The sequence below is a fragment of the Mya arenaria genome, chromosome 4 (assembly GCF_026914265.1).
Source record: "Mya arenaria isolate MELC-2E11 chromosome 4, ASM2691426v1".
In the NCBI taxonomy this organism is placed as follows: Eukaryota; Metazoa; Mollusca; class Bivalvia; order Myida; family Myidae; genus Mya; species Mya arenaria.
The window spans coordinates 32,100,397-32,127,946 of NC_069125.1; the positions used below are offsets into that span (position 1 = coordinate 32,100,397).

The window sequence follows — 27,550 nt, forward strand, 5'->3', positions numbered from 1 at the left end:
GTTTGCAAGTTTAAGCATTTCATTATTCACCCAGCAGCCTAAAATCAAGTTGTTCTAAAATCTGTGTGAACCGGTTGTTGCATTGTTATGCAACCTGAATGTTTAAATTAAATGTAATTTTGTTTTAAGTTGATTTTACTCTTTGACAGTCCGCAAATGTAGCAAGCTTGTGATCAGAAATAAAATGTAACTCATCCAAAACAATCTTACTTATAACATCATTTTTCCAAAGACAACAATAATGTTACCAAAGGGAAGTACATAAGATTGCAAAACTGAATTTCAAAACATCAAATGCTACATCTATGTTAGATTCAAGGTCATGAAAGTCCCGTGACACTAAAAAGCAAGTTCAATGAATCTTGCTAAGGTTACTGACAATGAGGTATATTGTGTGACATGAAACTTACCAGGAAGTCTATGTTGTCAAAGCCATTGGCAATGAAGTTGTTCTCATACTGACTAAGACCCAGTGATTCAAGCCACTCCCCAACGCTGACCATTTGACCTTCACCTAAAATATGGATGCATTTTGAAAAAAGGTTCAAATGGATTAAGCACGTGCAGGGCAATATATATTATATTAGACGAAGTCCCTGACAGGGAACATATCAGTCTGGACAACATTGGTCATAAGAAGAACTTGAAAAGACATAAAGTAGGTATCAATATGAATAAAAGGGTAATTATTGTTAAAATACCAGAAACAGAGTTGTTGTTCTTGTGAACTCTCCCTACTAACACATACCTGTATATGAAGTTTTACATCAATACCTCAAAGAAGTTTGAAGTTATGATTTGGGAAAAAAAACTATCACAAGCACCTACCTCTTAGGGAAAAAATATGGTTAAGGGGAGATAATTCAGTAAATATGGGAGGTAAAATTGAAACCCTTGTGTGGTAATGACAAGCAACTTCCATATTAATGCATACTGTAAAATTGAAAGGGGGAGATAATTCAGCAGTGACTGAAGGCAGGATTATGCTTCTTGAGCACTACCCTTGTACATATTGCCTTCTGCTTATATGTCAAATTTCATTGAAATCCCATCAGTAGTTTATCAGTTGTTCTCCAGACAACTGTGTGACAGACAGATGTACAGACAGATGAAATTAAGATTTTTTATTATGCTTTTGGGGAGCAAAATACACAATGTAGCTTCACTGTAAATAGAGTAGTTAAAACAGTATTTCTATATCAACTTCGTAATTTATTAGATTTCATTTTGCACATAATATATAATGAAACCGAGTCAACTTCATTGCTTAATTGTCCTATCGTACACTTCCTTTCTTACCATGTCAGTAGTGCACAGAACAATAAGTGTTACATGTAATGAGTTACAAGTGATTCCTATTCAAGAGCTACTTAACATGCTCTTGTTATCGTAAGTAAACGAGACATGCTTCTTAATCTAAGTGCACTCAATACATGCATGCACTGGCACTTGCTTTGAATAGCTATTGTCAGTTGTGTACAAATGATGTATAGAAGGAGTAGCACTCATCACACTTCATAACAACTTAATAACATATAAGGTAACCATGTACGCTACATTTTATCAACAAACATATTGTACTCTTTTTTTAAGCAGTGAGGTTGTATACATTTAAACACTGTTAATCCGAACATCGTTTATCCAAAATTATTATGCACCAGTCAATTGTAACCACGGCCTCCCAATTTCGAGGGGATTTTACCAGCAGTTGTCCTCACTGGGCGGGGATTCCCCGGACCTGAGGGCCGTGGTGACAATTGACTGGTGCATTACTTTTTTGAATTTATTTTTCACTCTTCTTTGTTTAATTAAAATTTTCATCTATATTCCGAAATGGCTATTTTGCATTATCGCTATTCGACGTAAAAATTACAGTCCGGATTCGGTATTTCACACATATTTATCAATCATTGTTTTGAACTCGGTCATCTCATAGTTTTCACTTCATACAGCAATTGTATGTGGGCATCAGTTTGAGGTGATCAACACGTTTAGCTCTTGTTCAAGAATTGTGCACACATGTTGGTAATGTGTAACCATCATTGCAATCTTCCCTACTAAATATTTCACTTCACCAGTTATTCGCAAACGCCGTCATTTTTAATAATTTTCTAATAATTGTTGATCCAAAATACAGTTATTCAAAGTTTTTATCTTGGTCCCGACAACTTTGGATTAACTGTGTATACCGTATTATATCATGCATAGGACGCACTTTTTTACCTCCAATTCTTGTCTTAAAAAGGGCCTGCGTCCTTTCTATGCTATTAGAATTGCATCTGTTTTTTTCCAAGTCCATTTCAGGTCGAAAATATCGGACCGGGGAAGAACGCGGTAAAAGTAAGTATCTGTACTGCGTCACCGAAGAGAACAACTGACATAGGTAAAATCACGCAAGTTAACACACGCAGAAATGTTTAATTTAAAATGATTTATTGAGAAATAAATTGAAAACAAACAGGAGTGTTTACTTTTTTACAAAAGGGACGCTACTCACAAAAACTCGATGTGAGTCAGCACTTTAACTGGTTTGAGTTATAACGGCAACGGAAAATCGGGAAAGGAGGTAAATATCAATTAATCGTTGTTCATGATTTTAATGTTTCGATATTTTACAAAACATTTTGTTGTATCTTACTGTTTTTAAAAAATAATAAAAGAATGTGCATAACGCAAAGTAGCATTATTGTCACTATCAAATCTTTTTCAAATGTGCGAAGGTGTGAAAAACACCCGCTGTCTGTCATTAGAAAAACATCCATAGAACGAACTATTGAGATGTTAATACCGTATGGTTGTTTGTTCGCACTTTACCCGTCGTGCCTTCCGCTGGCAAGGATAATTACCGACACGCATTAATTATGCCTGACATGCTTTAATCCGCGCAGCGACAAGCCTTATCAAAACAATCATCAGTTTTGACAATACACAGTTTTGCAACGGTTGACTGTCATTCAGAACGCATGTCGGAACTATTGCAACGGTTGCAACGGTTGACTGTCATTCAAAAGGCATGTGGAACTATTGCAACGGTTGACTGTCAGTCAGAAGGCGTTTCAGGACTATTACAGCATTTGTATAAGTCTTATAATATGCGTGAATGTTCTCAAAATGTCAGGACTTATATCATTGTTGTGTACACTAAATTACCGAAATACGACGATAATTATCGAAATACACAAGACAGTTATCGAAATATGCCTTATATACATTTTTTTTTACTTCAATATATGTTATAAATACTTTACCAACCTCAATTTTTCGGCTCCGATTTTGACATTTTTTCGCTGCGTCCTATCTTATATATTAAGGGTTTTTACCCGTTTTTCAACTATTTTTTTGCCTGCGTCCTATCTATGCTAGCGTCCTATACATGATATAATACGGTAAATGTAATAAAAAAATAAATCTGCCAATTAACACAAAGTTTGTATGATTTGGGCAGTATAGTGTAAAGTTGACTTAATAAAATTCTTCATTAAAAGTTTGTCATTAACGCATTGAAAAGAGGATCCCATCTTTAATGACCATGGAATGATGTAGACAGAATTTTATGTCAGACATCTTCATAACTTTTTTTTTCTCACAAAAACATTCCTGGAAACCTGTTACAATAAATGGTAAATGTTGACAAACACCTTCACTTTTATGTGGATTTCCCACTTAAATTTACAACGTTGATAAGAGTTATAAACGGTTAAACAGGCAAAAACTACAGTGTTATTCTCAAAAAACATCATGTTTACCAAGCTGTTAGCATTGACAACAGTGATATACCTGCTAGTAATTGCATAAATTTCTTCTCAAAGTCCTTGACAAACACAGATTCCCGGACCATGCCCACGCCAAATGAAGACATAATGTTCTGAATCTACAACGATGGCAAGATTAATACATGGTAGAAGTGAGGTATGGTGGCACATGAACCATTTAGTATAGTTTCTATAGTGTCTATGCTATAGGTGAAGTCCCATTCTTTTGACTTGTTGAGGTGGAGTTTATTTTGGTTTCTAAAAAAAGATCCTATATAAATTTTATAAGCTCTGCCCTTCATAATCATCAGAAGCCACCTGTATACTATTGGTAAATTATTTGGTTTGGTTAAGTTAGCTAAAATGTTCATAGGTTGGTCAATATTTATCCAAACATTAATACTAACCAATCAAATTCTTTAAATGTACAAACTAACCAAAATATAACCTGTGTACACTTTTTCTAATACAATTAGCAGCTGGTTTGTTTAACAAAAGAATCAATCAATACCAAACACCATGAGCAATTGTCTGTCCAATGATTTTACTTTTTATTTTTAGGTTTGATGGTCATAAATCCAGGGTAACTGAGCTTTATCTTCATTGAGCTTAAACCCCATTCCAAAATGTAACTCCACCTCAACAAGTCAATCTATTTTAAGATGCTCCATATTTTGTATGTTCAGTGTTCCAAAGATGCATGCATCTGATGTCACATGAGCAGTCTGGATCACATAAATGCTAGCATGCTTGAAGAACCTGCAAGAAACTTCAGATCATGAAAATGAGGGTACATGTCAGTGATTTCTTTTGTCATTTCTGGTGCTTTTGAGAATCATACAAGCCTATACTTCTATAGTGACCATTTGTATCAAGTATCATGTAAATAGTTTTAATGGAATACATGTCATGGTCAAGTTTTTGAATGGTGAAACTGATTGAGATGTATAAAACTTGCAACTTGCTTTTTTCAATAAATAACGTGTTCTTCACTGTTTTCACAATAAAAGAATTAAACAGTTATATCTATAGAAATCATAGGACTACTATTTACTCAAAAACACCATAAACAACACATGCCCAGTGAAATTAATAAGTGTATGTACAAATTCTGCATTCAATGACACAGGGTCAGGCATGCCGAGGTCGGTCAAATCTACAACCAGGAACAGTTCAAGGTCAACTCTACAAGCCAGTAACATAGATTGGATGGAAGAGACCACAGGCTGGTATGCACATGTGTGGGGGATGGTACCTTGCTCCCTGGAGTCTAGCAGACGGTCCATGTACGCCTCAAAGGCTACATTGAACTCTTCCACTGTGGGGGACTCAGGTTCGGGAGCACTGAAATTTGTCAAGTCTCCACTGAAACTTGACATAATATCTGCTATCTGCAAAACACATAAGCTGGTCAGTATAAGTTTTGGTAAAGCAACATCTATATTTTCATAAATATTTTTGAGAAACAAACAAAACAAATAATATATTTTAATTTGAACAAGAGCACAGCACGGAAAGCAAATAAAAAAGGCAAAACCAGAGTAATGGGTCTTGCTACACATGTACTATTGAAGTTCAATGTAAATATCTTAAATGGTTTTTCATTTATGGTCAATATTAAGTTTCACACAGCGACACCAATGACACTAAGGATATTCATGACAATACCTCAACTCTTTTTTTTTAAATGGACCACCTCGTCTTGTGGTTTTAACCACAAATATGCCAGAGGTGCCTTCTGTAGTGATATTATTCAATTACTGACTAATCCATTGATAGTTTCAACAACAGCCTAAGCTAAAACTCCCTATAAATTACTTCGATAACAGTTTCATTGCAGTCAGAGAGTATTTCAGCTAATAATTGAAAACACAATAAATTAGGTGGGCAGAAACATATTTCAGAATGCTTTTAAAATTTAATTTACCACTGCAAGCAGATGGCAACGCTTGTTCGTTTTTCTCAGTCAAAATCAAGGGAAATACCTCAACAATTATTTTAGCCAGAATTTATGTAAATAGCCGTGATCTTAATAATGATTTTCATTCACTTATGCTCCAAACTAAAACATTTTGCACAACTAAATGCCAATGAATATTAAACTAAGACTATGACAACACATCAACCTTTTAATTTAAAAACAAACAGACAAACTATTTAATTTAAAAACAAACAGACAAACTAGTTTGTTCTTTATCTTCAAATCTATACATAACAAACCTTTTCCCATTCCTCAGCATCATCAAAATTTGCTGCATCATGGCTGGTTTGGGTGAGTGAGGCGCGCTTCGCTACCTCCACATCGATACTCTTCATAACGGCGTCAAGATCAATATCTTCCTCGTGATCCATTTTGGACAAATCAGCTACGAGCGCACTCGCAGGAGCATCTTGGACGGGCACTCGACTCTTGCGAAGAACATCGTCATAGAATTGGGAGGTGGCCTTCCGTGGAACTCCTACTGTTGAGCCCCTAAGTAAACCTGGAAACAGAAGATAGAGAAAATACAATATTGCTGCTTCAACCAGTATTTTTTAATGAATAATTGTGCGTAAAACTTGAACATTTAATTTCATTTTTAACGAAACATAAAATGTTATAATATAAATTTGATCTTGTGCAATATGTGATAATAATGATATCACTTTCACAGAAATAAGAAGTTACCAAAATAATCACTCTTCTGTTTATGTAACAATACAAAGTTGCTGAATGAATATATTTTGAAAACGCAGTAGGAGGATTCTGACCAATTTCAGCTTCATTCTATTGAAACCCAATCCCCAATGCTATAAAACATATATATATGATCCCCAATTGTGAAAATAAAATTCCTAATTTCACGTTTTGAATTATTATTTTTAAATGTTCTTTCAATCAAGGACAAATTGTTTTATTATGGAACCGTTGGTGTATTTTTAAGGAAACAAACTTGACCAAGTTCTCTCATCTTTTCTGATTTTGTTTTTTTATTATTAAAGTATTCTTATTCATTTCTAGACCAAATTTAATTCCTAATTTAAGTCAAAATAACACTTTTTTCTTAATCTGAAAGGTTCATACCCCATTTAAAATTTAGTCAGAAAAATAAACACACTCTAATGGTATCTACATGTATATCAAACAGTAATAAATACAGTGCATTATTTTCATGTTGTTGAGCATATATGGAAGTAAAATGCTTGTGTCTTAAATGTTGACGAATCAGCACTCTATTTAAGTACTTCTTGGTCAAGTGGTGTAAGTGTTATACTTCTGCAACACGGACATTGTGATACATACAGGCTTCAAACACTTTGTCACAACAACAATTACATCCTATTAAATACAATAAATATAAACTTACAGTACGTGTTGTATGAATTGTACAAGAGGATATTATAATCCATGATAGGCACAAAGACTTTACACCAAGCACAAGCAATAATGTATCGAATAAACGATGCTGTTTCAAGCATGAATCAATCAAAAAGCATGAAATAAATTCATAACATTAAAACAGTGTTAATTGTTTGACAAATTTCATATCAAACATTAGGTTCCTGATATGGCCCACTGCCCTAGTAATTAAAAAAAAATCCATAGAACCACACTGACCACAGAGATATATATATTAAACCTGGAGTAAACCATGTCAGAGATTCACATTCCAGACCACAGTTCAATCAATCTAGCAGAGTAATTGTGCTGATGAGCTTGTCTGGCAGGGCAGCAATAAACATGTCTACAACTTATCATGATAGAAACCCACAAACTTAACCTCCCCTGAAGGTGCAGATATTCAAAATTTAAAATATCGTTTCTTTAAGGAGGTAACGAAATGAACAGATAACAAGAGCAAGAAGTCAGAGAATATCTCTGAATGATTAGGTGCATCGCATGCTTGCCAACAGAGACAATTTTTAAATTCATCGTTCCAATCTCCAACATGAAATTAATATTTTTATCTTAACTTTCAATAAGCTCAAACATTATGATAAAACATACATGAATTGATATTCATATACCAGTAACTATTCCACAAGACAAATCGGAGGCCGAATACGAAGCAAAGAACTATACAATACTGAATAATGTCCAAAAGCCATGCCAATATGAGATTTCTTAGGAGAAAAATAAATGAAATGCCAGTCACAATCAGTGGCTTGTGAACCTAACAAATGTTTCCCCACCCCATTACAGGTGCTCATATCTGTCATCTAGCAGAACTATAACACTCCAGAAACCCTACGGAACAGTGCATTAGTTTTCTTTTTGCCAGAACACTTAATTACTGTCTTGTTTCACTCACTCTAGTTTGTTACAATGCCTTCATTGAACACTTTTTCTTGCTTGCTTCTCTGTTTGCTAAGGTAACTGAGCACGCCCTAAGCGTTTCTTCTAATGCACCAGTCCATTGCAACCAAGCCCCCCCCCCCCAATCTAAACAAGTAGACCTGTTATATGGGATTCTTTCAATCCCTAATGTCTAAACGGGTTTGTGCAAAAATCGGGGGGTTTAAAAAAATTTGAAATTGTATTTAGTGAAGTATTTTATGTTTGAAATGGATAATAAAGGTTTATATTCATATTTTACCATGGAAGTACAAAGCTATTTTGCACAAAACAAGCATTAAATGCATTAAAACACATGATTCACCTTTCCGATAAAACGAAACTTGACTGACACAGACAACAATTTTCAAGCGGAACAACTCGTAATAACTCAGCCACCTCTGACATGCTTTGAGATAGACCTGGTAAATACCATCGTAACAACTTGGCCATGGCTGAAGTGTTCCGATTGATGTAAAACTGTGAACTCCAGCCGTGCATGTTTATATCGTTATGTTTTGACAGAATGAAATGAAGAAAAAACCATCAAAGTCATAAATACTCGTTGGATATTAATGTTTTTGTGTACGCAACTAATATAAAATAACATTATTTCTTGTTTTTATATTTTACAGATACAATATGCTTTAACCCAGAATCCCGATCGAAATAACTACCCACTTTTGGTACAAAACAATTTGTACGTATCAAAATTGTAATTTTTTTTGTCAAAGTTCAATTATTTGGACTAGGCCCCCCCAGTCCAGGGGTATACCGGGGATAGCCGAGGAAATGGGCTGTGGTTTTACCTTCCAGGTGGACCCGTATGCAGTGGTTTTGTCTTCACGCCCAAAATAGCGGGGAATGGGCCTTACCTAAGGTCCCTTGGGTGCGGGGGGCATTTTACCAGCAGTTCGCCCCCACAGGGCGAGGATTTTACCCAGCCTTGGCTGGACCAAAAGTCAAAGTCCCTGCTTTTCCCCTGACCTGGGGAGGCCGTGGTAACAATTGATTGGTGCATGAATTCCAGGCTATTTCTTGCATATAACTGGTTCCAAGTACTGGTAAAAAATTTGAATACTCAGTAGCAGAACATATGATACACATTTGTTTGTACTCTTTTGACACAACAGCTGAAAACTTCTGAAATTCTGTTTGACATTATATCAGAATCTTACTCAAAATGTGTTATTCATTAAACTACATTACAGAGAAATGTATTTATATATACTAGATAAAAACCTCCACAGTTATAAATACTTGCTCTATTGCTATGTTTTCCAGGTAAGAACATCTGACAATTATGCCACATAATAATGTCTGGAACAAATCAGCCCAGGTGCCTTATTCTATATGTTGAACTGATTGCCAGATGGTTGAAAAAAACAACACACTATTGATTTTACTCTAAACAATTAGCTCCAATTTCTTAGCAATGATCAATTGACAAGTATATTTGCTATTATGTTAAGTTAGCCATCTCTTATTAGCTAATCTAGTTGCAAAAACAACAACACCATAATTGATATGATAATTGCAAAGTTTAAAATATAAATGACCAAGATACAAACAAGGGAGGTAATTTGTCTATTTTTAAAGGGTAACATTGAACTGATGTTTCTTGATAAAAGTTAGAAAAGCTTACAACCATAGACATTTTATGGCATTTTGATATAAAGGTAACACTTGCAGAAAGTCTACAGTTTGCCCTTATTTAATTATATACTGTTTCACAGATAAATGCTGCTGTTCCCTGTCTTTTGTTTTCTTAAATTACAGCTTAGGACCCGGAAAAGGCCATGGGTCACAAAAAAGGGAGGTAATTTGTCATATTTTTAATGGTTGCATTGCACCAATATTTATAGATATTAAAATCACATAAAACTAGTAGATTTTGTTTACATTTTGCCCTAATTTAACAATTTACTGTTTCATGTGCTATTCCTTGTCCTGTTTTTCTTCAACTTAAACTAAGAGGCCCTGAGAATACAACAGACATTTTTAGATCAATTATTTCTTGAATAGGAAATCTATTTCATGTCTAATAAAATCAGGAGATAAAAGTCCAAACAGCCTCAACAAATGTTCAACACGATTTTTATGACCCAAAATATTTCTGGAAATACGGTATACAACAACATGTATTAAGTTTTCTCAGAAACAAATAGTTTTGGTTAAATTCTGGTTCAAAGAAAATACCAATCAACTATATGATGAAGGTAATAGAAGATACTTGAATATTTAATTGTTAAATTTAATTTTGGTTGCATCTTTGTGGCTAATTGTGCCTGAAGCAAATAAAACAAAATAGTTACCATATTTTTTTCCATCTCAGAAATTTGAGTCCTAGTAGAAATAAATCTGTTTCACCATTTTGTACATTTAAGAAAAAAAATCATTAAAACTGCCCTTATTTAATAGCTTATGCCCACATACAAGTTTGAACACTAATTGAAAAATTGACAAAATGACCACATTAAAATGTTACTTCAATTTTAAACTAACAAAAATTGGCCATTAAATCTGAGTTCAACAAAGAAACTGAACTGACCTAAGTCAAAGGAAGGTCAATAATTGCCAATCTAAAACTCTCATGACCAGAAAGATACCATCTCTGATCCAGTGAAAATTACCATGACACTCAGAGAACTGACTTGGTATGTTAAAAGCATTGAACTGTTAAGTATGGCAAAAAATCAGATTTGGAATAAACTATGCTTTACATATAGATTTTTTTCTTTTGTCGTGTTGCATTTAGACGAATATAATGCAGCAAATGATGACATACAATGTCAGCATCTTTCTTCAGGCTGTTTTGGCACAGCAAGCGTAATCTGCCGACTATGCCCATTGCCCAAGAAAAGATGACTAGCAAATGACAAAAACTGAAGAGTTGGACTGGATCAGTCCCGGCAATTTGTATTTTGCCCGATTCACTCGTTTTCTAACCGGTTACCGTATTATATCATGCATAGGACGCACTTTTTTACCCCCAATTCTCGTCTTAAAAATTGCCTGCGTCCTTTCTATGCTATTAGAATTTCATCTGTTTTTTTTCCAAGTCCATTTCAGGTCGAAAATATCGGACCGGGGAAGAACGCGGTAATAGTAAGTATCTGTACTGCGTCACCGAAAAGAACAACTGACATAGGTAAAATCACGCAAGTTAACACACGCAGAAATATATTGAATGTTTACTTTAAAATGATTTATTGAGAAATAAATTGAAAAAACACGAGTGATTACTTTTTTATAAAAGGGACGCTACTCACAAAAACTTGATGTGAGTCAGCACTTTAACTGGATTGAGTTATAACGGTAACGGAGATCGGGAAAGGAGGTAAATATCAATTAATCGTTGTATATGATTTTAATGTTTCGATATTTTACAAAACATTTTGTATGTAACTGTTTTAAAAAATTGATAATGTGCATAACGCAAAGTAGCATTATTGTCACTATCAAATCTTTTCAAATGTGCGAAAATGTTTTCAAAAGGTGTGAAAAACAATCGCTGTCTGTCATTAGAAAAACATCAATAGAACAAACTATTGTGATGGTAATACCTTATGGTTGTTTGTTCGCACTTTACCCGATGTGCCTTCCGCTGGCAAGGCTTATTACCGACACTTAATTATGCCGACATGCTTTAATCCGCACAGCGACAAGCCTTATCAAAACAATCATCAGTTTTGACAATACACAGTTTTGTTGCGATTGCAACGGTTGCAACGGTTGACTGTCATCCAGAAGGCATGTCGAGACTATTGCAACGGTTGCAACGGTTGACTGTCAGTCGGGACTATTACGGCATTTGTATAAGTCTTATAATATGCGTAAATGTTCTCAAAATGTCAAGATATATATCATTGTTGTGTACGCTAAATTACCAAAATACGACGATAATTATCGAAATACACAAGACAGTTATCAAAATATGCCTTATATACAATTTTTTGTTTGTTTTTTATTTCAATATATATGTTATAAATACTTGACCAACCTCAATTTTTCGCTCCGATTTTGACATTTTTCCGCTGCGTCCTATCTTATATATTAAGGGTTTTTACCCGTTTTCTCAACTATTTGTTTGCCTGCGTCCTATCTATGCTAGCGTCCTATACATGATATAATACGGTAGTCTAAAATAATAGACATGTTATACAGGATTCTTCTAATCTCTAACGTTGTGAAGGATTTTCCATATAAAAAATGGTAAATAAATCTGTCTACGTACAATTATTTGGACTTTGTAAACGGCGTGAGCAAAGCCATGGGACCAAAACATTTGCTGACATATGCCGATGTTGCTTGAATGAAGTTGACCCACACAGATACCCAAATCAATGATAATAAGTCATTACTGATTTGCCTGTATACCATTTCCGCAAATAAATCCTAGTCTCTTGAAATAAACTAATAATGAAATTACATATTGCATGCGTTCTAACTATTTCGTTGCCCGCAGCTGTACTACTGAATATTGCATTACAATTGTCAGCAGCTAATTTAATCAATTGTCAAAACTGTATATTAAATTACATAAATGTATATAAACATATCTATAACTATACCAGCGAAAGACTACTTAAGTCTACAGTAAGTGGTCTGTACTTAAAACATGTAAATATACTTAAGAACAATGAGTTCACTTATCAACTAATACAGGAAATAACTTATAAATGACAAAAACTGATAGGCTAACACAATCAATAAGGCTGTGATGACTATCAGGAGAGTTCGAAGAATACTAAAACTTGCCTAAAAAGACTTGTCGGACATTCACAAAAACTTATATCCTTATGCTTTTGGTTATATTAAACTACCTATTAATCACTTTTTACATTTCGACGTATAATTATATGATGCGTTTCATACAAGAGCGCCGCAGAGCGAACACCTAAGCTCGTCCGTTGTTTTACAGTCAGAAAAGGAAAATAACTCAACTTAAAAGCCAGAGTTATGGGCCTTGCTGTGCATGTAAAAAAAGTCTCTGACAACATGTGTACAATAAGTTCATTTGAATATCTTCAACTCTTTTTGAGTCAGGCTCTGGCTGAGATTCATATTTTTGCATGACGACATAACTCTTGAACAACAATTCCGACAACAACGCTAGCTAGGGCTATGACAACATCTCAACTTTTTCTCGCTGAAAAAACAGACAAGCTGAAAATAACATACATGTATTAGTGAACATTTTGTAACATTTTATTCCATGGAAAAATTTGATGATAATACTGTTATACTTTACAATGAGAGTCTTGTTTAAAGGGACTATGTCACAGATTGGCACCAAAAAAAGTATTTTTCTGTAACAAATCTCAGGACAATTATCTAATAGAATGTGTTACGCTTTGATGTCATAATTGTAAAAAAAAGTACCAAAATGTAAAGAAAAAAATTGTGTCGGAGACTGGGTTCGAACCCGCATCGCCAAAATTGTAGTCCAGCGTCTTGCTCACTGCGCTACATGGGTTTATTCAAATCGGGTGACATAATTAAGCTATACACCTACCTCAGTAATATCACGTGATAACACCGACTATCCAATCACAAATAAGGAATGAATTCTACCTGGTAGACATACCCAGTAATCTTTTTTAATGGAAAAATATGAAATAACTGCTAAACTTAAATAAATTGTAAACTATGTGGTACTACAGTTAGTAAGTTTCAATGCATTGTACACAGTGATGCCAAGTTTATGTCAGTCTTCAACAATTTTCTTCTTTTTATCTGCTATTTTATCATACATGAGACAGGCCCTTTAAGATGGAGCCACAAACATGGTCAGGTTGATTTTTTTTCTCTTTAAAACAAGAAGATAAAAGCTTAGCAACCTTTGGCTAATAACCCAATTTTTGGCAATATTATGATGAATGTAAATGCCCGATTCGGACAACAGGCATCACTTGTCCAACAGAAAATCATTGATTTCCCCTAAATCTTTGGCCTACATCATCAACATTATACATGTATCTGTCATTGAACATTAGGATGGTACCGCGAAGCATGAAAGAAAGACAGTACATATTGTCAACAAGACGCATTCAACTCTCATCTTCAGCCTAAAAGTAAAAAATGAGGATCTAATCAAAGATTTTTAAAAGTAAAAAAGAAAAAAATATGTTGCTGTTGATGATGTTGTTGTTGTTGTTGATTTTGTTTTTCACAATAGAAACCAGTTTTTCTTTCTTTGAAAACATGTAAGGCTTATTATAACTTGAGACTGATAAATGTTGCCAGTGCCTTAATGACTAAACTGCATGTTGTGCATATTGGCTTAAGTTTAAACATTAAGAAAATGAAACTTAAATTAGCAACAAGCCAGTCTAAAAGAGTCTAAAAATGTTGTAATATTCGTTTAAAAAATGAACATTATTTTACAACAGGCGAACATTTACAAAAATCTTACCATATTATGTATACTGGTATGTAAACACAGATATATATCCCAAAGTATGTTGTTATGTCCTATGTTTATAGTTTGTCAAGACAAACGTAGACTAATTTTGTAACATCTTTAATGTTGACAGTACTTCAGGGCATGAGAAAAGGTCACTTTAATTAATCCAAAACTGACACACATACGCTGCACTGATAATATGTACACACACAGGAATATATAAACACTTTCTTGTTTACTTATATATGCACTTACTTAGGAAAAAGGCACTTACAAAACTAATTAACCCTTTGCATGCTGGGTAAATTGTCGTCTGCTCAAAAATGTCGTCTGGTTTATTCTAAATTTCTTTAAATTTACTTAAAACTTTGGGGATATATTGACTGAGTGGCAAACAGCTTGGAACCTGATCAGGCGCCGAGTTACTCAACGTCTGGTCTGGGTCCAAGCTGTTTGCAAAGCCTTTAAAATCGCCATCAGCAGCCTAAGGGTTAATATGCATACTCACATACACATCTTACAAATCCTTAATGTCAGTTAAAGACCTGTTACACATCCAAAGAATTTTATAATAAAATAAAATGAAGACTTCTACTTCACAGTTCTTATAACCAACCACATCACTGCAAACAAATATGTGTTTGATAATAATCTCTATATCAGAAATTCCTTGAGAAATTTCATGAGAAAAAATTCCCACTGGTGCACTTTCAAATAAATGTATCTGCCGTATTTCCACGACCTGCCTTATTTCTAAGACCTGACACTAATTTCACTGCATCTGCAGGTAAAAAATTAATAATGACTTTTCACACACATTTCCACTTTTCACGCGCATTTGCACGAATTCTCCGAATATCTCGTGCATGCAACATCACACCATTTATTTAATGATGATTAAAATTTTATGAACACAGTTATCAAGCTGTGCACATGTGCTTATAGGTGTTAAATTTCAGAATTAACAGAACAAGTCTCCAAGTTTGAATGTAAAGCATTCAAAGGAAGAAAGCTTTCCCGATTCCGGGAACAACTTCACCAACATTACTCTGAAATATGTGAAAATTGTATGTGCAAAATGTCGGAAAATCAAACCAAAACTCAACTGTGATATAATTTTACACCGATCTTTCATGATTACAAACATATAAAATATTCAAAGACAGCGGGGTCTAAAAAGAAAAAAATCCCACCAGATGACATTTTTTTGAGCAAAGATGCAAATCCAGACATCAGCGTAAAACTGCAAAACTTCTTATAATACACATAGATCTTTCTGAAGTGCAAACATAAAAGCATTCACAGGTAGGGAGTACTAAAAGTCTAAGAATGTTTTCTATGTTTACAGAACAATATCCCATCCACAGTTCTAATCAAAATGAAAATCTTAACAAAAAAAGTTGCAAATCAAGCCTACAATGTAAAATTGCAAATCTTCTTTTTACCTAGATCTCTGAAGTACCAACATTAAATATTCGAAGGTAGTGGGTACTAAAAATCCTATAAATGCTTCCTGTTTTTCCAGAACAATAAATACTCCACCATTCCAAAATCAAGATGAAAATTTTATGTGAAAAGTTTCAAATCAAGCCAACAGAGTAAAACTGCAAAACTTCTTTAGGCATTATAAGATCTCTGAAGTACCAAACATGAAGTATTCAGAGTTAACGGGTACTTAGGCTATCTATTATCTCAGCCATTCTGACTGACCCCCTGATGAGAACCTTCCTGTCTCAGCCTCAGTATCTTATCGTGGCCAACCAAACTTTTGTGAGTTTCACAGAAGTAGGTGGCTGAACTTTTGTTGGAATATTTTACTTTAATAAAAGTTTTTCCTACATTTTTCTACAAACATTTTTTTTCTTATTTTTTAAAAGATTTTAGGAAATCAACACAGCTTAGATTCAATGAATTGAGAACTAGTCCAGATAAGTTTAGAAAAAGTTTGGGGTAAAAGTAATGTATATACCTCAATTGCAATCTTGAATTGAAGCAAAAGTTTTATCGTTTAAATAGCCTTACATTAAATAGGTGGTACATAAAAAGAGAATATTATACAACAAATATTCTTTACAACTGAAATATACACAAATATATAACGTCTGTTGCAGTTGCTGTTTGACGTTTCTTTTGTTAAAACATGATAAACAATACTTTATGTTCGAACAATATTGTGGTAACATCTGTTCCATTCTCTAAAACAAATCTAATGTAAGTATTAACATACTGTATTTGTTCAAATAGATGTGCTGGGCTTAGGTCAAATTTACCCCCTGCCTGGTAATTATGAAAAATTTGATGTTTATTATAAAAGTTGTGTGTAACCTTCAGGAGTACAATAGGGTTGTGGATTAAACAAAAGACTTTTTCAGGTGCACTGGAAAGAAAATGGCAGCTGCATGATAACATGTGAATACGGAGGAATAAACTGCATTTCTACTGTCAAGTTATACATGTTCATTGTTTGAATCTGAATCCGATGAAATACCCACTAAAAGACCCAACTGTGGCACATTTATGAGGTCAAATGTGGTGGATCTTATATGAACACATTTATCGATAAACTGAACATTAGATGATGAAAGTGCTTAAACAAAAAAGAATTACTCACAAATTATGCATACATGTTCGCACCATCAACATATAAATCATCCATTATAAATGTATATAAAAGCTTAGTAAATCAGAACACGTAAATCGTATGCCTCATAAAAAAAAACTATGATATTCATATCATTATTTTCATGCTTTTTAAATATGAATACCGAGTTCATGGCACCTCTTCAGTTCTTTCTTCAATGAAATATTAAATTATCTTAAACCTTTGAAATTCAAATCCTGATACCCTGCAGATTATTTCATAATATCCGAACACTGTATACACTTCTTGAATATGTCAAGATACAAATTTATAAAAAACATAATCTCACCGTGTGTAATATCAATAATCCTGAAGGTTTTTAGTACATTTTATATTATGATTACCAAATCACCACAAAATAATACCATGTATTAATAAAATATCGTCACAGTTTTTACAATTCTTTATATAACTGACTGTTGACTAAGTGTAACGTGTACACATCACAAATCGAATGCATTCCCAAACGAAGTTCTCAGTTTGTCAATAATACTGCAGTCAATTAATCATGAGCAATTAGCACATGATTACATCCTAATGTAAGTTAATTGACATTTTTTCTTCCTTGTGGGGCAACACTGGTTAATTCCAATAACAAACAAATGAAAATAATGGGAAAACGCTTCAGAACAATTCAAATAGGAGACAGATATATTTTAAGGATGATATACATTTTAGTACAATACCTTTTATCGGTTTTATTCATTTAAGAACAATTGCATTATAAGGATGTTATACTACTAATAATATCTATTGTTTGTTTTATACATGAAAGTACATTTTTCAGTACACTTGCAAACAACTATATTTTTACTTGTAATAGTCACGAATAAATCTGTTCATTCAATGGGTCTACCCTGATGGGAAGGGCAAACCAGATGCCTGCATGCCACCATTGGCCAAACCCCATCCCCACGCCCATTCTGGAATTTCCCCATCCCACAACAATTTCTATCCGACACTTGCAGGCATGCCACCACCCAAACCCCATCTTCATGGCCCACTCCCATCCAATTGCAATAGCCCAACCCCACCCCATATCCCCCATCCTGACTTAACTCCTATAATGCGCGTGTAGGCATGCCCCCAGACTAACACAATCCCCATGCCCTAAACCCAGCCTATACCTGAATAACCCAACCCCATCCCATATCCCCATGCACCCATCCCACCCCAACTTCTATCCTACACTTGTATGCATTTCACCACCCAAACCCAATCCCAACACCCCAATCCAATCCCATACCAATATCCCAACCCCATCCAATACCAATATCCCACCCCATCCCATAGCCCTGCACCCCAATCCCACCCATTACCAATACCGCACTCAACTCTTATCCTATACCTAATTGTAAGCAATTAACATACATCAATGGATGATGCACAAATTCATCAACTTAATTAGCTATTGCATGTTCAAAGTCAGTTTCAGATACTTCTGATTTCATCAGCTCATGATAAAAAAGCTGAGAGTTTCAAATGTTTAGAATACTTGTAACAATGTGTCCATCAATTCTGAAGCTGTTTAGCAATGATAAACCCTATAAATACCATATTATTGTTTTTCAGTCAAATACCATCAAAGAAATCATGTTTGCTTTAGACTTATGGGTACATTAGATTTTCAGTAACAGTTATTTCATGGGTGTCTTCAGGACAGTCAAAACTGTTGTCATGGTTATCTGAAAGTTGAGGGGGATACCGTTACCCAAAGGGGTACAGTTAATAATGGCTTTGATCCACCTGAGGAAGACAGTTGAGTTTTGACTGTTTCCCCAGACATCTATGTATATGTTAGAGTTCATTTTAGAAGATCTACAGAAAATGGATTGAGTGTGGCAGTCGAAAATTCACCATCAAATCTGCTCTACATGATATGGAGCTGCAGGAAATAGGGTAAATCCTCAATTGTCATTGGCCCATAAATAATTATGGTGCGAGCAACAACTATTAAAAATATCAGTCAAAAAGCCGAACATGAGAAAAGTAAAACACTAGCTATACTTACATCAAATCATTGTCCAAATTCCATAATATGTATTCCTCAAAATACTTCTTTCTTTGCTCAGAATCACTTCCAGATAATCACAGAAAAAACAATATTCCAAGAGTCACTTCCGATATTCAAACAGTCACCCCCCAGTGATGATATTCGAAGATTCAGAAATGGGACCAATAAATAACCGCACTACAAATATGAGCAACTAGATCTAACTGAAGTTTTTGTGGAACACTCTTACAAATTGATCAATAAAACCATTTGTAGTTGTATAATTGGGCTACTTCAACAGTTTTTCCCCCACTCTTGAAGTATCGGGCACCAACTGTTTGTATTTGAAGAACATGAAACCAACGTTTATTAAACTAATAATATTTAAAATCCTCACTTCTGATCTACAGCAAATTAGTATTTGAATTTTTAATTGGCAAGTAAAATCATAATAGGAAGCGGATAGAGTAATTAATGTAGTCAATATATCAGCGGAGAAGGCTATAATGAAAACAAGCAGTGCTATCTTTGAAAACATTGTTAGTAGTATTTAAAGTGACAACGACCGGTTAAGTTTTGAACTTTGTTCTAAATTGATATCCGATGCATAAGATGGTTGTGTTATAAAAGTTTTATACAACACCTTGCTAAACTCTGCTTATGTAAATTTTGTACCAGCATTATTTTACAAAATTATACTTGTGGTGCCATAATTGTGGTGCATAACAAGTTTTGAAGATTTTTTCTATAGAAATTGAATTAATTTTTGTCTTAAAGGGGTTAGACACCAGATGGTCCCAAAACTGGCAAATGCATTAGTTCCGATGGACGAGCCTAACATTGTCAATACCAGTTAGTATGAGGCCAATAATACATAATTTTACATGATAAAAATAACATTTTGTCGCTGTTTCAGTCGAGTCAATAACATGTTTAAAATAAGGGCATACTTGGTTTCCCAGTTTATAAATTAGCATGTGAAAGTCACGTGATTAGTATAGATACATATAGCAATGTTATTTTAAATCAACTGGGATTTACGTGGTAGACAACCCCATTAAATTCCAAATTGGAAAAATACGCAAAAACAGTGAAAGAAACATTATTTTATAAGCGATTTGATACTTCAATGAGTAAGATTCAATGCGTTGCACACAGCGATATCAATTTTATGTAGTTTTTTGACAATTTTCTTGTAATTGTATCATCTGGTGTGTAGTCCCTTTAAATTCTTGGAATACTATGACAATTTTTCCCCATAGTGAATTCCTACCAATCCCCAAAGGACAAATTCTATATTTTTTCTGGAATCATTGATTTTATAGTAGGAATAATCTGTATTTAATATCAGGTGTAGCATGTTCTCTGATTTCCAATAGCTTCAATTAAGCCAGAATCAATTTCACTCAGGGCTGGTCCGTAAATTAATAAAGCCAGGAGAAATAATCTGACACCTGAACATCTAATTTCATTAAATACTGGTATTTATATTCAGAGAAAATATTGAGTCCGCCAGATGTTCTGATTTAAATCCATAATAGGATGAAATATGTATTAAAGGGACAAAACACCAGATAGTACCAAAATCTGCAAATAAAATATTTCCTCAAAACAAGACAAGTATTGTCAATACCAGCTAATATGATGCCGATAATACATAATTTTCCATATTATTTAGAATATTTTGTCGTTGTCTCAGCTGAGTTTAACCATTAACAAGAGGCACATCAGTGCCTGTGCTCCACTGGCCAAAAGGTTCAAGCAAAGACCACCTAACGAACATTTTCGTCAAGTTTCATAGAAATACAATCATCAATTTTTGAGGAGAAGTTATTTAAAAAAATTTTTTACTTTAATAGCTCTGGCTGCCATGTTGTGCAGTGGACCGAAGTGATTTGGCAATTTGAGTAAAGGAGCACCAAACAAACATTTTTGTCAAGTTTTATCGAAAAAAGGTCATCGGTTTCGACGACAAGTCGTATAAAGTTTTTTTTATTTTTTAGCTCTGGCAGCCATGGTGTGCAGTGGACTGGAACCATTTAACAAATTTTGGTTAATGACCACCCAAGGAACATTTCTGTCAAGTTTCATCAAAATCTGATCATCGGTTAACATTTAATCTGAATAGATTATGAAGCAAATATCTAACCTGAACAAGAACTGACGAGATAGAATCGACTTGGTGTTTCACTTACACTTTTCGGCCATTTAAGTTACTAAAAATAGCTGTTCCATAAACTTTCAGAATGTCACTTAAACGAAAATTAATGTTCAGTCTATATATACTTTCCTATGTATAAATGTAAGGTTTTTAAATTGATCTTTTTGTGAGAACTTTATGCTTATATGTTTACTCATAAATTATTATTGTTTAAAAATTATTTAAAGATGCTATACGTGAAAAATTAAGACATTATTTTTTTTTCTATTAAAGGGAGGTAATTCAGTAGTAAAATGTAATCAAAGCTATTAAAGCATGGCATTTCTTTTCTAACCATGTTGATATTATTACAGTCTATTCAAGCAAGATGCCTTTTGTTTTTACATAGTACCCATAGGTTCTGAAAAACAAGGAGCACTATTCCCAACAGAAGGATGTCACTCCCTATCACTGCATGAGCATCATAATAAAGAAATGTTTACTCAAACTGCAAGCTGCTCAATTGAAATAGGTATTTACCTCAAGCATACAGTTTTATAATGTGGCAAAATAGTCGGACTACTAGATTGTCATTCGGACTAGTAAAATATGCCATTATGCTAGTCCAACTGGCTAGTAGGTTAAAATGTTTTTCGTGAAGACTGCGGACGAGAAGTCCTTAAAGGTTTTTCTATTTTTAACTCTCGCAGCCATGTTGTGCAGCGGACCGGAACCATTTGGGCAATTTTCGTTAAAGGGCATCCCGATAAACATTTATGTAAAGTTTCATCAAAATCTGATAATCGGTTTCTGAGAAGATGTAGTTTAACGTTTTTTTCTATTCTTAGCTCTGGTGCCCATGTTGTGCAGCAGACCAGAACTGTTTGAGCAATTTTGGTTAAGGACCACCCAAGAAACAATTCTGTCAAGTTTCATCAAAATCTGCCTATCCGTTTCAGAGGAGATGTCGTTTAAAGATTTTGCTATTTTTAGCTGTTGCGGCCATATTGTGCAATGGACCAGAACCATTTGAGCAATTTTAATAAAGGACCACCCAAGGAACATTACTGTCAAGTTTCATCAAAATCTGCCGAACCGTTTCAGAGGAGATGTCGTTTAAAGATTTTGCTATTTTTAGCTCTGGCGGCCATATTGTGCAATGGACCGGAACCATTTGAGCAATTTTGGTAAAGGACCACCAAAGGAACATTCCTGTGAAGTTTTGTCAAAATCCGCTTATCAGTTTCAGAGGAGATGTCGTTTAAAGTAAAAGTTTACGCACGCACGCACGCACGCACGCACTCACGACGGACAATCTGTGACGACATAAGCTCCATGGCCTTTGGCCAGTGGAGCTAAAAACAGCTCAAAATGGTTTCTTTGTTTATAGTGTGTATATTTAGCAAGTGAAAGTCATGTGCTAAGTACGGATAAATATACAGACACTATTTTTAACTTGACTGGGATTTATATGGTAAACAATTACCCAGTAAATTTCAATTTGGAAAAATACGCAAAATCTGCAAAAGATACATGTGTCATATGCGATATGCTATATCATGAAGTAAGAAAGATTTAATGCGTTGTACACAATGATTTCAATTTCATGTGAGTTTTTAATTATTTTCTTTTTTTCTTTCAGTTATATATCATCTGATGTATAGTCCCTTTAAGAACACAGAATGTAAAACTTAGAAAACAGCCAGGAGTACATCAAACCATTTCGTAAAAAAAAATCAAATTGAATAAATACATCCCCTTGAAACAGAACTGTTTCTGCCGTATTTTATTTTCGTTTTTGCTCAGGATGCAAAGATGCAACAAAGTGAAATTTATCTTCAATCTTCACACTCAGAAATTTCACAGAAACTCATTCTGTGGACGATAATGATCGCCCAAATAACTTTTAAATTTCGAGTTTCTAACAGAATCTGCCTTGTGCCGGTCGGAACCCCACCCCCTGCCCCCCCCTGACTCACATGAAATTCAAAAACACTGTGCATGGAACTTCGGGTTTACGTCATAACACTGATTATCCAACCCAAACCGAATCTTACAGACCCGTTATTGCCTGCACGCAGACATCAAAACACTTAATCAAAATCATAATTACTATTCCAGCAACTTCCATTTCCTCATTCCAAGTTTACGTTGGCTCCTAATTGGCCAATATTTTGGCACCATGAAATCTATGATGGTGCTTGTTGCCAGAGTTTGGATTTTTCAACGGTTGGTATAATTATGTAATACTCATAATAAGTAGGTAGAATGGGAATTAGAATATTTACGACTGTGCTTGTTGCCAGATTTTGGATTTTTCATTAGTTGATATATTTATATAATATTCATAATAAGTTGTTGGAATGGGATCATAGAATATTTATGACTAAAAGTTAAAGGTATCTGCCTGACTCGCCCAAAATTATGTGGGTTCGGGCTCCTATACCATCGCATCATCAGAAACTATGAAGCTCACAGGTCACTCTACATTACTACTTCATGACCTTTCAAATCAGACAATTAAATCTATGATGGTTCTTGTTGCCAGTTTTCGGATTTTTTAACAGTTGATATAATTATGTAATATTCATAATAAGTAGTTGGAATGGGATAGAATACTTACGACTAAAGATAAAGGTATTTACCTGACTCGCCCAAAGTTATGTGCCATGGTTCGGGCTCCTATACCAACGCATCATCAAAAACCGGGCTCATAGGTCACTCTACATTACCATGTGTTACTATTTCATGACATCTCAAAACGGACAATGTTACATGTTAAAAAGTTGCACAATGCAACTTAGGTTGAATAGCATTAAGTATAAATTTGCTTTTTTCCTCAGCTTGACATAAAGAACATTTTTAGGTTTGTACAAGGAAAATATGAAAATATGCAAGAAAATGGTCTAAATTGCTTCAAAAAAGAATAAAACTTTGATGTACATGCAGTAAAGTGGATTTAAAACAAACATTTTCAAAAATAAGAATTTCTTAACAATCTTGATATTTTCACAAAGAGGCTTTATAAAAACAGAGCCAGAACTTCATAATTACAAGATTTTATCTGTCAGCAAAATACGGGTACCGTATGCACTGCATGAAGCTACGATTATTTTTTTAAAAACTTCATTTCTGCTTGCAACAGAAGGAATCCTTCAAACATAAATCCTGCCAGGCAATTTATTCAGATGCAAACAATATATACACATAAAACAGATGTTTAGTCTAAGAATTAATTGCCGGCAATGACAATTCGCTGTGCATTCAATTTCCATGTGCCAAAAACCTGTCAAACAACCCAGTAATTCAGGAAATTCAGCAACCTAAACTCCTCATAAACAGCAATGCATCTTGACGCAAATAGATGCTTACTAATTATTACTACATAACTAGGCAATACAATAGTTAACTAGAGATTGCTTTTTTGAAAAAGCGCATGTCTCCCCCATTGTGTGGTCGTAGGTGAGAAATAATCAATGATGGATCCCAAAATCAATAGGGGCCATCAACTAGTCATGACTAACTGGCATACCAAGTATGAAGTTCCTGGGTGTAAACGTTCTTGAGTTATTGAGCAGAAACCGGTTCTTCACCTCAAGGTCAGTGACCTTGACCTTTGACCAACTGATCGCAAAATCAACTAGACATCATGACCAACCTCACTTCAAAGTTTGGTGAACCTAGATCAAAGCATTCTCCTGATATTGCACGGAAATATTTTTTTACATTAGAGGTCACAGCGACGTTGACCTTTGACCTTGTGACCCCCCAAAATATAGGAGTTTTCTAAACCTCATGATCAACCTCCCTACCAAGTTTGGTGAACCTAGGTCAAACCATTCTCAAGATATTGAGCGGAAATGTTTTTTACATTGGGGGTCGCCGCGACCTTGACCTTTGACCTAGTGACCCCAAAAACAATAGGGATCTTCTACACCTCATGACCAACCTCCCTACCAAGTTTGGTGAACCTAGGTCAAACCGTTCTCAAGATTTTGAGCAGAAATGTTTTTTATATTGGGGGTCGCCGCGACCTTGACCTTAGACCTAGTGACCCCAAAAACAATAGGGATCCTCTACACCTCACGACCAACCTCCCTACCAAGTTTGGTGAACCTAGGTCAAACCTTCTCAAGATATTGAGCGGAAATGTTTTTTACATTGGGGGTCGCCGCGACCTTGACCTTTGACCTAGTGACCCCAAAAACAATAGGGATCTTCTACACCTCATGACCAACCTCCCTACCAAGTTTGGTGAACCTAGGTCAAACCATTGTCAAGATATTGAGCAGAAATGTTTTTTACATTGGGGTCGCCGCGACCTTGACCTTTGACCTAGTGACCCCAAAAACAATAGGGATCTTCTACACCTCATGACCAACCTCCCTACCAAGTTTGGTGAACCTAGGTCAAACCGTTCTCAAGATTTTTGAGCAGAAATGTTTTTTATATTGGGGGTCGCCGCGACCTTGACCTTTGACCTAGTGACCCCAAAAACAATAGGGATCCTCTACACCTCACGACCAACCTCCCTACCAAGTTTGGTGATCCTAGGTCATGCGGTTTTCCAGTTATCGATCGGAAACGAAGTGTGACGTACGGACGGACTGACGGACTGACTGACTGACGGACTGACGGACTACCGGACTGACGGACAGGGCAAAAACAATATGTCTCCCCCAGAGAGGGGGAGACATAATTACAAACGATCTTTCGGTAAGGTGGAGATTAAAATATCTAACCATCTATCTTTATTTTCACGAAAAACTTCAAATGATTTTCTTGCCCTGCTGAGTAAAAATGTTGAAAAAAAAAATCATAAAATAATACTTGTTAGGCAGAATCTGGGTAGACAAGATGCCAATTCGGCAATGCCGCATTAAAGCCGAATTTTTTATTTTACAATGCAATTTTGCAAACCTGGGATTTGAGCTAGTGACCTAGTATTTTTAACCAAAAAGACCCATATTTATACTTATCGGAGATATCGTTCATACAAATAACCTGATGAACAGAAACTATTCCATTTGTGAGAGGAAAAATGAACATTTCTTGTTTTTGACCCTAGATGACACACTTTATCATCTAAGATTTCATTTTTTTTATGACATCAGGAAAATATTCCCTAAGATTTGACCTAGTGACCTAGTTTTTGATCTGAGGTGACCCATATTCACAAATGTTTAAGACAACATGTAGACAAATATTCTGACCAAGTTTCATTCAGATTTAACAAAAATTAATGAATTTTTATGACCCCGTGAAATTTGACTGGGGATGACCCATATTAAAGAATACTAAAGAACGTGGAAAGATTTTCCTAAGATTTGACCTAGTGACCTAGAATTTGAACCGGGATGACCGATATAAAAAGTTAGCAATTTATTATGCAGACAAATATTCTGACCAAGTTTCATCAAAATTGTTGAAATTTATGACGTGAAAATATTTTTCCTAAGATTTGACCTAGTGACCTAAATTTTGTCCCGGGTTGACCCATATTAAAAAATATGCAAGATATAATGCAGACAAGCATTCTGACCATGTTTCATCAAGATTTGATAAAAATTGTTGAATTTATTGCCGTGAAATATTTCTTCTAAAGATTTAACCTGAGTGACCTAGTTTTTGACCCGAGATGACCCATATTCATATATATTCAAGATAACATGCCGACAAATAGTCTGACCAAATTTGATATTCATTGGATAAAAACTCTTGATTTTATTACATAAAATGAAAATTTAACGCAGAATTGTTAACGCCCGACCGCTTGCCCACCTGCAAGCCCGGTTTTACCATTCTATAACCCGTTTTTTCAATGAAAAATCTGGCTAAAAATTAAGAAGTATTCATAAAACAAGCTGGGCACAGGGTTACCACTGCCAGAACAGGGTTGTAAAGCTCAAAACAGAACATTTATTTTTAAAACTGACAGAGAACCCATGTATCACGAAACTATAAACATGACATGGGAATTTCTACCACTTGAAGAACATGATTCTAGAAAGTCATCTATTAAACCATAGCACTTGGCTGCAAACCACTTAACTTCTGGTTTCTCCATCTGCAGGAAACATTAGTGTTAAATGACTTGTTGAATATTGTGGAATGTTAAAACAAATTACTGGTAACATCATATATATATATATATATATACATATATATACAAGCTAAATGACAATGACAATTATTCAGTAAAAAGCGTTGAGTAGCGTTCAGCCAAATGGAAATGTCTATAGTTGTGAGGGTGTAGCTCACAACCCCCTCCTCCTGCCTCACTCCCTTCCTCCCCCTTGC

At 34.8% G+C, this 27,550-nt stretch overlaps 1 protein-coding gene across 4 annotated transcripts in view; it reads right to left on the reverse strand.

The window, feature by feature from the left end:
• The window catches only part of LOC128230291 (ankyrin repeat and sterile alpha motif domain-containing protein 1B-like), a 126,958-nt gene that overhangs the window by 47,417 nt on the left and 51,991 nt on the right, over positions 1–27,550 (reverse strand). For 3 of the 4 annotated variants that reach the window (XM_052942441.1, XM_052942442.1, XM_052942440.1), the window contains 3 exons: positions 5,973–6,235; positions 5,008–5,143; positions 411–514 (listed from right to left, as the gene is read on the reverse strand). In XM_052942441.1, the coding sequence (XP_052798401.1) occupies positions 411–514; positions 5,008–5,143; positions 5,973–6,235 (503 nt within the window). Of the gene's footprint in view, positions 1–410; positions 515–3,777; positions 3,872–5,007; positions 5,144–5,972; positions 6,236–27,550 lie in introns of all 4 variants that reach the window. The other variant, XM_052942444.1, reaches the window with a different exon arrangement.